The sequence below is a fragment of the Colletotrichum paranaense genome (genome assembly GCF_030867605.1).
Source record: "Colletotrichum paranaense strain IMI 384185 chromosome Unknown Scaffold_11.1, whole genome shotgun sequence".
Taxonomy (NCBI): Eukaryota; Fungi; Ascomycota; class Sordariomycetes; order Glomerellales; family Glomerellaceae; genus Colletotrichum; species Colletotrichum paranaense.
In genome coordinates, this window is record NW_026848969.1 from 862,131 (window position 1) to 874,160 (window position 12,030).

Here is a 12,030-nt window from a genome sequence, read left to right on the forward strand (position 1 = left end):
ATCGAACGAGTGGGCCCACTTTCCACACTGATCAAGCCGAAGGGACCCGGAACTGACCAGCCAGGGAAGTCCGACCACTCGGCTGCCCTGGATTTCCAAAATAATTTATTCTATGATTCATTTATACCTACAACGTTCGCTCCTCCGCCCCCAATTGCGGTCTGGAAACACCACCAACACCACCACCACCACCACCACCATGGCGTCGTTCGCACCAGGCCTGCGGAGGCTCGCCGTGAGGGCATCCCCCTCGCTCTTCGTGTGCCGCCAATGCCAGCGCCAAGAGCCGCAATGGCGCTCGTCCCCGTCCCGCGTCCTCGACACCATCGTACGATCTCAGCAGCAGACCCGGAGCTTCACCCAGACCAAGGCGCCGCTCAACTTTAGCAGCAACGCCGTCATTGCAGACAAGCCGTCCGCCTCGATCGCAGCGCAGGCTGTGGCCAAGGCCAAGAAGGCCACCAAGAAAAGGGCGTGGCCTGAGACGAACTCCAAGTCTGTGGGATACTGGCTCGTCGGCAGCGCTGTCAGCGTCTTTGGCATCGTCGTCTGGGGTGGCCTCACACGACTGACTGAATCTGGGTAACGATAATTCCCCCTCCTGTTCTTGGACTGCTTCCCAGGGACACTGCAGCTAACCCCTTTCCAATGCAGCTTGAGCATCACCGAATGGCGTCCCGTAACCGGCTCCATGCCCCCGATGAACCAGGAAGACTGGGAATCCGAGTTCGAAAAGTACCGCGCCTCCCCCGAGTTCAAGCTCCTCAACCCGCACATGGACCTGGCCGAGTTCAAAAAGATTTACTTCATGGAGTGGTCCCACCGCCTCTGGGGCCGCTTCATCGGAATGTCCTTTGTCCTGCCCACCCTCTACTTCATCGCCCGCCGCCGCGTCACCCCCAAGATGGCCGTCAACCTCTGCGGCATCTCCTGCCTCATCGCCTTCCAGGGCTTCATCGGCTGGTGGATGGTGAAATCCGGCCTCAAGGACGACCTCTTCGCCCCCGGCTCCCACCCGCGCGTCTCCCAGTACCGCCTGACCGCCCACCTCGCCACGGCCTTCGTCTGCTACTCCTGGATGCTCCTGTCCGCCCTCACCGTCTTCCGCACCCGCCGCCTGCTCGCCGACCCCGCCGCCGCCAACAAGGCCCTCGCCGCCCTCCGCAACCCGGCCATCAAGACCTTCCGCCGCCTCTCCTTCGCCCTCGTCGCCCTCGTCTTCACCACCGCCATGTCCGGCGCCCTCGTCGCCGGCCTCGACGCAGGCCTCATCTACAACGAGTTCCCCTACATGGGCCTCGGCCTGACCCCGCCTTCGGGCGAGCTCTGGGACAAGTTCTACTCCCGCAAGGAGGACGGCTCCGACCTCTGGTGGCGCAACATGCTCGAGAACCCTAGCACCGTCCAGCTCGACCACCGCATCCTTGCCATGACCACCCTCTGCTCCATCCTCTCACTCTTCGCCTACTCCCGCACCCGCCGCGTCGCCGCCGCCCTTCCCGCCAATGTTAAGAAGGGCGTCCTCGGCACCGTCCACCTCGTCCTCATGCAGGCCGCCCTCGGCATCAGCACCCTCATCTACATCGTCCCCGTGCCCTTGGCCGCGGCGCACCAGGCCGGCGCCTTGGCGCTGCTCTCTGGTGCCTTGGTCCTTGGACACCGTCTGCGCGTGCCAAAGTCAACCCTGGCCATGATCCAGAAGCGGATGAAGGCCAAGGCGAAGGCTATCAAGTACAGCAGGCGTTCCTAGGCCCGAGTCCACTCTCCCAATGGCTTGCGACTTACTCCCTACAGAGTTACAGTTTTACATTATTTGGTTTAACTGCATTATGGCAGCGACAGCATTTTTTGCATTATGGCACGTACGATACACACAAAAGCAAGTAGATATGTATAACATTGTAGCAACAACGGATGGACACGGCCAGCCCTTTGAGGCGGTCATTGTGTACCTCGAATCTACCCCATTCAAAAACATTTTGTTCATTTTTTTTTAATAGAAGCTCAACTCTAGACTATGGAACGTCTGCCGGATATCACTGGGGGCGTACACTTTCTCTTTTTATCTTCTCCGCGTGCGTCACTTGTAGACAATCATACAGGGCGATTCGTCTTGACATCCGATCCTAGCCATCTTGAGAACTCTCTATTTGTGGGCTGTGATGCATTATTAGTCGAAATTCGTTACAGCGGAAAAGCAAAACTTACCAATTCCCTCCTCGGGAACAGGCTTGACGCCGACGACCTCAGCCGCGGAGGCCTTCTTCTCGCCCTGCTTCTCCTCCTTCATGAAGGGGAAGGCAAGCACCTCACGGATGCTGTAGTTGTCGGTCAAGAACATGACCATTCTGTCGATACCCATACCCCAGCCACCGGTAGGCGGCAGACCGTACTCAAGAGACATGCAGAAGTTCTCGTCGATGAGCTGGGCCTCGTCGTCACCCTGGTCCTTCTGGCGGGCCTGCTCCTCGAAGCGCAGTCTCTGGTCAAAGGGATCGTTCAACTCGGTGTAGGCGTTGACAATCTCCTTCTTGCACACAAAGGCCTCAAAGCGCTCGCACAGACCGGGAATGTCGCGGTGGTACTTGGCGAGAGGGCTCATGACTTGCGGGTGGCCGAAGATGAAGGAGGGGTTGACGCACTGCTCCTCAATGTACTCGCCAACAAGCTTGTCGATCATGCGGGCGTTGGTCAGGGGCGGTGAGCACTCGAGGTTCATCTTCTTGAGGACCTTCTGGAGGAACTCGTTGGTCTCGGCAGTGTGGAGCTGGTCGGCGGGAGGGAACTTCTCGCCCGTGGCCTTCTCGAGCTCGGGAATCATCTCAAAGCGCTTCCAGGGCTTCTCCCAGTTGACCTCGTAGACCTCACCGTGCTGGGTGTGGAACTTGGTCTTGTAGCCGCCAGTGACATGCTTGACAAGGCCGCTCACGAGCTCTTCGGTCAGGTCCATGATGTCATAGACGTCGGCAAAGGCTTGGTAGAACTCGCAGGTGGTGAACTCGGGGTTGTGCGTCAAGTCGATGCCCTCGTTTCTGAATTGACGACCAAGCTCGTAGACGCGGTGGAGGCCACCGACGACGAGCTCCTTGAGGTAGAGCTCAGGAGCGATTCTCATGAACATTTGCATGTCGAGGTCGTTGTGGTGGGTCTTGAAGGGGGCAGCGGTGGCACCTCCAGCGATGGGACCCATCATAGGCGTCTCGACCTCGATGAAGTCCCTGTCGTCGAAGAAACGTCTGATGTAGGTGACCATCTTGGATCTTGCGATAAGGATCTGGCGGCTCTTGTCGTTCATGATGAGATCAAGATAGCGCTTGCGGTGGCGCTCCTCGTGGTCCTTGAAGCCGTAGTACTCGTCGGGAAGGGTGTGCAGGCAGGGGGTAAGGAGAATGAACTCGGTCGCGAAGATGGAGAGCTCGCCCTCCTCGCCCTTCTCGATCTTGGACTTGGGTGCAGTACGGCCGGGGTATCCAATGATACCAACAATGTCACCTATGCGCGGTCAGTATTTCATGCTTCTCACTCAGACAGAAAACTCAATGCTTGCCTCGGCGGAGGTGGATGTGCTGGTCCTCGAATGACGGGCTTCCCTCTGCAACCTCTTGCGCCTGTGCCATGACCTGGACCTTGACGCCCTCGGCACGGATATCGTAGAAGAAGAGCTTGTTGCCGGAGGCACGCTTGTTGTAGATACGAGCGCCCACGCGGACGACCTTCTCCTTGTCATGCTCGCCAGACTTGAGGTGACCAAAGTCCTTGACAAAGTTGCGCAAGTCGTAGTCGGCTGCATCAATGTCAGTATAGAGGTTCAGGGATGAATGCGTTTGCAGATCTCACTGTGGAACTTGTGGGGGTAAGGGTTGGGAGACTTGGTCTCGCGCAGCCTATCGTCATATTGTCAGCCCATACAACCGCTTCTTCGTCTCCGTGGGAAATACGCACTTGTTGATGGCGCGGGATCGGTTCTCGAAGTACTGGCTGGGGTCCAGGTTCTTCTCGTCGGCCTCGGCGTTGCCCTTCTTGGCAGCAGCAGGCTTGGGAGGGGCAGCGGCGGCCTTCGCAGCCTTAGCAGCCTCTCTTTCGCGGGCCTTCTGGCGCTTCTTCAGCTCCGTCTTGGAGACCATCTCGCCGGTGACCTCATCCTTGAGAAGCTTGGCAGTCTCCTCGACCTTGAGGTCCTTGACCTGCTCGGTGGGGGGTTCGGGAGCACTTGAGTCGGCCATGATTGCGGTTTGCTGTGTCCACAAGATGTTTGTCAGGAAACAGAATCTGGGGGAGGGTGTGCGGGGGAATTCCCGTCGTTAAATCAGGGAACGGAGGTTAACTCACCAAATTTGTCTTGCGTCTCGCGATCGAAGTTTTACCAGTCAAAATTATTTAATGCCAGGACGAGGGGCAGCAGTGCATTGGCTACGGCGGGGTAGTGCCATTGACTCATTTGCCCTGACTCACCGCCTTCGATGGAGGGGCAGAGCGACCTGCGGGGGGAGGGGTGCTTTCCCTGCCAGGCGGGCTGTGCCACGATAACCTCAGCACTGTATTCTCGCACTGCTACCCCTGAGCCCCTGAATGGAGTCCACGATGCTGCAAGAGCGGTCTCACTTAAGTCCCAGGGCTCAGAGAGGTGGTCTAGTATACTTTGCGTGCTTCTGTAGATACTGAAATCTCTGAGGTAGATGTGTCTTGTTCAATGATTATCCTATTCCAACGATGCGTTGTCATTTGGCTTGACCTAGCCAGACGGATGCAAAGCCCCACGGTCAACTATTCTGCAATACATCAGAGCGTAATACATGGGTGTAAGTACACCTGGCAAATGCATCATATGATATCTATGAGTTCATTCTTCGCCCGTCATCATGACTATTGTATGCCACAGTCAGTCAAATGAGCAGACACCAGCTACAGCCGCATGAGGACGAGTCCAAGACGGATACATTTGAACCTCAAGTCATTGATAATTTCGTAAAACACTACTGCTATGAATATATATGTGTCTTGAAAGCAGTCCTTTCTCAGGGTCTGGAGGATGGAAGGGATTGGCAGCATCTGGACATGAGCTGAGTCTTGAAACTGGCTTAAGGTATCTAGCACGAACAAGATATGCGTATGGATACAAATTGTACATGACCTTTAAATCACAGAATAACCAAGCCAGAGTCCCTGGATCAGATAGGTCGAAATTCAGGAATGATAGACGAGAGACGTATGACATTCAACCGCACACTTTGCCGACCGACTTCTACGACATGTCCTCTAATGAAAGAAACAAATATTGTATACCAGTCTCTAGTAACTCCTCGCTTACAAAGAGAAGCTACTTTGAAGAACGCCAAGTTCTTCTATTCAACGGTATCGTATACTCTGACAGTGCGAGAATGTTCTGCGTGGCCCCCATCTCATTGAGAATACAATATCACACGCCTCACTGCTTCCATCACGATGCTCACGGAACCTGCCCTCCTAGTCTAATGCCTTAATGCTACGTACTTAACATCAGGAAAGTCCCAAAAATTCAGAGCAAGTCTATGGTTTCCTTCTTTTGCTACCTACTCATTTCTGGCATTTGCTTCCAATCTCAGTATAGGCCTTGCGTCTGTTCACAACACCATCAAAACCCAACCGACCAACCCCAATTTCAACATCGAGCAAAGCTATCGCAACAGTTCGCCATGTCATCTGGATCATCCCCAGTCAAGAAGGCGGCCATCCAAGAAAGCGCGGACAGCAGGGGTCCATCCGAGTTCTCGGAGCGGGAAATCAATGAACTCGCCATCAAGGCCATCAATCGACTCTCCGAGACTCGGTAGGTCAACGTTCAGAAGGAAGTGTTTCTAGCTTACACAGGTTAACATGAGAATAGCAATGCCTTTATCCACAGCTTCGACGCTTTCTTTAGCCTCCTCAGCAGGCTGAACATCGTCGCGCGCCCCTTGAGTGTCCATAATACCCCAGAGATCTGGAGGGCCCATTGGGAGGAGCTCAGAGACGCCATCGTGGAAGTCTACGATCTAGCCGACAATTTGCTTGATTTGACCTTGCAAACCGAGGAGTACATCGACACTACAGGATACGAGGCGCTCTTGGTGGGGACAAACACTTTCCTCGCGGCCATGAAGGCCCCTCTACCTCAAGCGCTACATGATACTCTAGTCGGCAAGGGGAAAGGGGTGGCAAAGTCTAAATAGACGCTTCGTGAGGAGAAAGTGAGGCACAATCGATGGATCCGGATACAATCACTCCAGGAAAGACACACACGAGGATTGGATGGGGAAAGGAGACTGCGTTAGCCACCGAAATGATACAAGAAGTGGGCAATTATTTCGCTGGGTAGACAAGCTAAATTCCTACGAATCATATGCGTATTTCTGCATGAGCTCCTTTAAACGATCCAGAGGCAATTCCTCAACTGTGTGTCCCAAAAAGCCCTTCAAGGTCTCGGCCGAAGACAAGGCGTTGTAGATGCTCTCCTCCGTCGCATCCGCCGCCGCCTCCAGAAGCGCATTAATACTCGTGTCGTCAACCGACTCAACCTTGAGCGCCTTGGCCTTGAACGGGTCCACCTCCTGCGTCTCCGTCGTCAGCGTCTGCACGGGGATGCGATTGCCCGTAGAGAAGGCGAGGAAGATGTCGCCCGAAGGGTTATGCCCGTAGCCGCCGACCCGCGCCAGCCCTACGGTGGCCCTCTTGGCGAGCCTCTGGCACTGGATGGGCGTCAGGGGCGCGTCGGTGGCGATGGTGACGATGATGGAGCCGTCCTTCTTATCCTTGTGCGCCATGACCTCGGCCAGCGTGTCCTTCTTCTCCTTTGCGAGAGTGCGGCCGACGGGGAAGCCGCCGATGCGGAGGTGGGCCGCCCTGCCGTAGTTAGCCTGCACGAGGGCGGCGACGGTGTAGCTCGTCTCCTTGCCCTCGCTGTCGATCCCGGGCACGACGCGGGACGAGGATCCGGTGCCGCCCTTGAACCAGTGGCAGATCATGCCCGTGCCGCCGCCCGTGTTGCCCTCGGGCACGGGGTCATCCGTCACGGACTCGATTCCCTTTGCGACGTGTGCGGATGTTACAGCCAATTTGGAGATGTCGTTGAGGAACCCGTCAAAGGTCTCGCCGACAACAGGCAGCAGAAACCATTCGATTTCCCCGTTCTCGTTGGAGTAATGCTTGATGGCGTACTCGTAGATGCCGCGGTACGCGTCGCCCACCGAGAAGGAGTTGGTTAACACGATGGGGCTGGCGAGGAGACCAGTCTCCTCAATCCAGTGGGATCCGGTCAGCTCTCCGGAGCCGTTGAAGCGGAAGATGCCGGCGTAGCAGGCTTCCTTGAACCATTCCTGGCGGGGGAGGATGACTGTTACGCCCGTGTTGACTCCCTCCTCTGTGCGAATGCTCTGCGTTGAGGCGAGGACGCCGGGAACATCGGTAATGGAGTTCTTGGGTCCCGCCGGCCATCTTCCGAGGTCGAGGTTGGGTAGGACATCGCGGATGCGGCCGCGAGGAGTTGATTGTGTAGCCATCTTGTGGAATCAGTTGAGTTGCTGTAGAGTGGAAGTTGAAAGTGAGAAGTCAGACAACTCTGTTCTCATGGTTCCAGTTATAGAGCCGCAACCACAGTCTTTATACATCTTCGCAATCGTAGAAGCATCGTGGTCAACAAACGTAAGTGGCGTGTCGCAATCTTGTAAACGTTTGAGTTCCAATTTCTTTCTTCGCCGATGAAGGATCGAATGGCATCCACCAATTGACTTAGGCCGCATCAGCATGAGAGGATATCATCATGGATCCATTGGCCAATTGCGTTGTCGAACGAAGTCCGAGCCAGAACTTTTACGAATGCCTGGAGATCGCGCGTGGTTTCACTTCCTTCGGCCAGCTTCTTTGGGCAGGTGGATTTGGTACAAGTGGTGCCGCTACCTCACTGTGGACGTAACTCCGCTTACGTTGCGGTGTCAGCGCGGGCTAACCATCCGTGTGTACTCGCGTTTCTGACGTTCAATGCTGACGGTGTTTAAATCCCTCCATGGGCCGTCGACAGCAGCCTAGAACCAGGCATCTTTCAAAGATAAATACTGTACTCAATGGGCCAAAAATAAGGTGATGAACCAATGCGGACGGAAAAGGGAGGTAATCAGGTACATGTACCTCGGCAAACGGGCCCCACACACAGATCGCTCGGCCGGCAAGTGGGGTCCGAATGCGGGGAAGCTGCTCCAACCCCCGGAGTGACCATCATTACCAAGCTCCCTGTCCAGTCTGAGAGCCCTGTGCGGAGGAGGCGCGGGACTTCGAATCCGACATCGCTTTCTCTCACATAGCATTGCAGCAGCTTCATCACACACCTTCTCTCCTGTTTTCTCACATCTTGCGTAGAGTGAAGCGTCCTATCAGCCGTCATCTTATAGACTATCCGGTGCAACCATTCCATTGACGGCTCACATATTCTTTCACAATTAACCATGACGCCCTCACTTCGGGTCATCCCCAACGTAAGCAGTTGCTCCCCTCTCGAGACAGATCCCTCACTCACACAAGATCACAGGCGGCGTCTCGTGCCGTATCCCTCCTGCGGACAATCCAGGCACATCCGCCATCATGCCCCTGCCATACCAACCCCGGCCATCACCACCACCACAACCCTTTGAACTTCACACCGAGGCCCCTCCGGACGAGCAACAAACGCGGCTACGCTACCCCCGTAGATGGCCCGCAGAAGGAGTACGCCTTTGAGATGGCCGCCTCCTCCATCCGCTTCGGCCCCGGCTCCACGCAAGAAGTCGGCATGGACTTTGCCAACATGGGCGCCAAGCGCGTGGCCGTCGTCACGGACCCCGTCGTCGACGGCCTCTTCGCCATGCAGCAGGTCCGCGAAGCCCTCGACCGCGAGGGCATCAACTACAAGGTCTACAACCAGACCCGCGTAGAGCCCAAGGACAGCAGCATCCGCGAGGCTATTGACTGGGCCCGTCCCTTTGCGCCCGACGCCTTCCTCGCCGTCGGCGGCGGCTCCGTCATCGACACCGCCAAGCTGATGAACCTGTACTCGTGCTACCCCGAGGCTCCCTTCCTCGACTTCGTCAACGCGCCCCTCGGCAACGGACGCCCCGTGGACAAGGCCTTGAAGCCGCTGATTGCCGTGCCCACCACCGCGGGAACGGGCTCCGAGACCACGGGCACCGCCATCTTCGACCTAGTTTCCAAGCGCGCCAAGACGGGCGTCGCTCATCGCAATCTGAAGCCCACTCTCGGAATCTGTGACCCGCTCAACACCCGCACGATGCCCTCGGCCGTGAAAGCCGCCTCCGGGCTTGACGTACTTTGCCACTCCCTGGAATCGTGGACGGCGATCCCCTACCACGAGCGTACGCCCCGGCCCAAGAACCCCATTTTGAGACCCGCGTACCAGGGCGCCAACCCCATTAGTGACGTCTTCTCGTTCCATGCGCTGAGAGCCACGGTGAAGTACCTGCCCCGTGCCGTCAAGAACCCCGACGACTATGAGGCGCAAAGCGAGATGCTGCTCGCCGCGACTCTCGCCGGTGTCGGTTTCGGCAATGCCGGCGTCCATCTCTGCCACGGTACGTTCCTCAAAGTACACCCCTTACGAAAATTCCTCCCCTAATGTGAGATAACACAGGCATGTCATACCCCATCTCGGGCCAGAACCCGGGCTACCAGCACGCGGGATACAAGGTCTCCTACCCCATCATCCCGCACGGGGTTTCCGTGGCCGTCACAGCGCCCGCCGTGTTCCGCTTCACGGGCGCCTCCAACCCTGAGCGTCATCTCCAGGCGGCCGAGGCTTTTGGCGTCGACGTCTCGCGCGTGCGCAAGGAGGACGCCGGAAAGGTCCTGGCCGACGCGCTGACCAAGTTCTTGGCGGACCTGGGTGATCAGCCGGCCGGTATCAAGGAATTGGGCTTCGGTACGGAACACTTGGACGACCTTGTCGAGGGTACGATCCCGCAGGCTAGAGTGTTGATGCTGGCGCCTGGGTTGGAGACGGAGTTGCAGAAGGAGAGGGAGCAGCTGAGGGGTTTGTTTGAGGCTTCTTTGGTGCACTCATAAAGTCTGGGACTGGTGAACCGTGTGTACTGTGCAGTGATTGGGGCCAGGATATAATCATGGAACTAAAAAGAAATTGAGTAATTCAGGTAGTACGCAATCACCTTTTTGCATTGTTTTCTCGTTTTTTTGTCTTTGGGTCGATGGTTTTTGGCATCAGTCCCTCATCTGTCTTACGTTGAGGTTGATCCTCTTGTTCTGCATCCAGCCCTTCCACTGTTCGTACTTTCCATCTTCTGCCGGCCAGCCAGCCAAGTAATCAGGGCAAGTACCCTTCATGACCTTGGGCACGCCGTGCCACGCAAACCGTGAGTCCTTGGTCATGTAGATGGCGTCGCCGGAGCGGATGCGGAGAAGCAGGTACTCCTTCCCCGTCGCCCTCGCCTCATCCGAGATCTTGTCCGGCTCGTTGGGCGCAATCATGAAGAGGCCGTCGCAGCCGAAGCTCAGGCTAACGAGACCCTTGTCCGTCTCCTCGCTGACGTCGCGGTGCATCATCATCGTGTCGCCGGGCGTGTAGAAGTTGACGATGGCGGCCTGGGCCAGGGTCTCGGGGAAGATGGTCTCGAGAAAGTTGGCAATGTCGGACGGGAACTGTGGCGGGCGCTCTTCTGGGTAGATGCGGTTCGTCCAGTCGTACTGGCCGCCTAGCGTGACCCAGTGAAGACGGCGCTCCATGACCTGCTTGATCGATAGAGGCTTGTGGACGGAGGGGTCCTTTGGGGTGAATATGGGCATTGGCTCGGGCGGGTATGAGAAGAAGGATTCGGCGGATCCGTCTTGGGCCTTTGGGTAGGGGAGGTCATAGTGCATGTGAAGATTGGTTTGGTGTGTTGGGACGCTGAGATCTCGGTTGATCATCAATGAGAGCAGGGTCTTCTGTACTTCTGGAGGAACCAAATCCGGTACTATGAGGAGGCCTTAAGCGAATTTGTTAGAAAATATTCTACGTCTTAAGTTATCTCGTTTCGGGCATCTACCTGGCAGAAGTGGGTGATATAAGATGGGAACTTCTTTGAGTGACGAGGTATCGACGGCATGCGGGCCCAAGTGTGAGAAAGCAGCGGCTAGCTGCTCAACCGAAATCTTGCCAGCCTGTGAGAATTTCCCGGCTTGCTCTGTATATCTCGGATCATCGAGAGAATCTCCATTTATGAGTTCTTTTTGGTCTGCTCTGGAGTATCCCTTCCACTGTGCCCGCATCGCCTCCGAGGGCTGCTCATGAGCGTCGAGCTCGACAATTTCAGCCGTCATGGTGAAGGGAGTGAATGGGTCTCGGAGGTGTATGAGGAAGCTGTATCGGTACTATAAAATTAAATGAGTGTTATTGAATTTCGTCGTCCATCAACGAAATACTCCAACTGGGTAATTTTCTCTCACGTCTTCTCTGTCTTCGCATCGTATGAGAATGATTGGTGACTCTACGGTACAAAATCAAGAGTGAGCCAGTCCGTGACCCCACCATCAGCAGTGACCTTATCGCTATCGGATAAAGGATAAGCTCGTTATCGAGGGGGGGTTCAACACAGCAGGTACGCGGGCAGCCCACCAATAACCAGGGGAGCCCAGGCCACCCTACCACCTTCCGCAGACGCGACCCTTCCCTCCAGCGGCCTTGGTTGGGTGAGATCAGATCGCGCCTTGTTTTTCTTCATTGCTAGTAAACAACGACAACGGATTGCAATTTTAGCACCACAAAACATCGCCCAATCCGCCAAATGAAAAACGCCCATCCCGCCTGGGCCTTTTGCGACCGACATCGACGACAACACCCCATGGAGATTCTCCCCTTGTAACGGCCCTTCGACCCTCGACTTTTCTGCGTTTCCCCCTCCTGCCTTTTTTCTTGTGGTGCATCTTTGTTGCCCCCCCTGACGACGACAACGTTCCTCCCTTTGGACTCCCGTCTTTCACTCTCTGCCCCGGAGAGACCCTCAGCTGTGCCCCTCCACACTTCGAGGTGACCGACCA

General features: G+C 56.2%; 6 protein-coding genes across 6 annotated transcripts; 3 read left to right on the forward strand and 3 right to left on the reverse strand.

Moving 5' to 3' along the window:
* Positions 1 to 199: 199 nt before the first annotated feature.
* CPAR01_12616 (cytochrome oxidase assembly protein) lies at positions 200 to 1,750 on the forward strand (the record flags this gene model as incomplete). Its single annotated transcript, XM_060496871.1, has 2 exons — positions 200 to 582; positions 655 to 1,750. 2 exons carry the CDS (start codon positions 200 to 202, stop codon positions 1,748 to 1,750), a joined length of 1,479 nt encoding a protein of 492 aa, XP_060344404.1.
* A 396-nt stretch (positions 1,751 to 2,146) lies between these two features.
* CPAR01_12617 (lysyl-tRNA synthetase) lies at positions 2,147 to 4,223 on the reverse strand (the record flags this gene model as incomplete). Its single annotated transcript, XM_060496872.1, has 5 exons — positions 2,147 to 2,157; positions 2,209 to 3,492; positions 3,644 to 3,784; positions 3,838 to 3,884; positions 3,943 to 4,223. The coding sequence occupies 5 exons, from the start codon at positions 4,221 to 4,223 to the stop codon at positions 2,147 to 2,149; spliced, it is 1,764 nt and encodes a 587-aa protein (XP_060344405.1).
* A 1,449-nt stretch (positions 4,224 to 5,672) lies between these two features.
* Positions 5,673 to 6,188, forward strand: CPAR01_12618 (uncharacterized protein; the record flags this gene model as incomplete). Its single annotated transcript, XM_060496873.1, has 2 exons — positions 5,673 to 5,806; positions 5,864 to 6,188. 2 exons carry the CDS (start codon positions 5,673 to 5,675, stop codon positions 6,186 to 6,188), a joined length of 459 nt encoding a protein of 152 aa, XP_060344406.1.
* Positions 6,189 to 6,347: 159 nt separating this feature from the next.
* Positions 6,348 to 7,514, reverse strand: CPAR01_12619 (peptidase family S58; the record flags this gene model as incomplete). Its single annotated transcript, XM_060496874.1, has 1 exon — positions 6,348 to 7,514. One exon carries the CDS (start codon positions 7,512 to 7,514, stop codon positions 6,348 to 6,350), a length of 1,167 nt encoding a protein of 388 aa, XP_060344407.1.
* A 939-nt stretch (positions 7,515 to 8,453) lies between these two features.
* On the forward strand, positions 8,454 to 10,062 carry CPAR01_12620 (iron-containing alcohol dehydrogenase; the record flags this gene model as incomplete). The annotated part of the gene is made up of 3 exons (XM_060496875.1): positions 8,454 to 8,483; positions 8,537 to 9,572; positions 9,632 to 10,062. The coding sequence occupies 3 exons, from the start codon at positions 8,454 to 8,456 to the stop codon at positions 10,060 to 10,062; spliced, it is 1,497 nt and encodes a 498-aa protein (XP_060344408.1).
* Positions 10,063 to 10,215: 153 nt separating this feature from the next.
* CPAR01_12621 (alkylated DNA repair protein AlkB) lies at positions 10,216 to 11,313 on the reverse strand (the record flags this gene model as incomplete). Its single annotated transcript, XM_060496876.1, has 2 exons — positions 10,216 to 10,979; positions 11,040 to 11,313. 2 exons carry the CDS (start codon positions 11,311 to 11,313, stop codon positions 10,216 to 10,218), a joined length of 1,038 nt encoding a protein of 345 aa, XP_060344409.1.
* Positions 11,314 to 12,030: the final 717 nt, after the last annotated feature.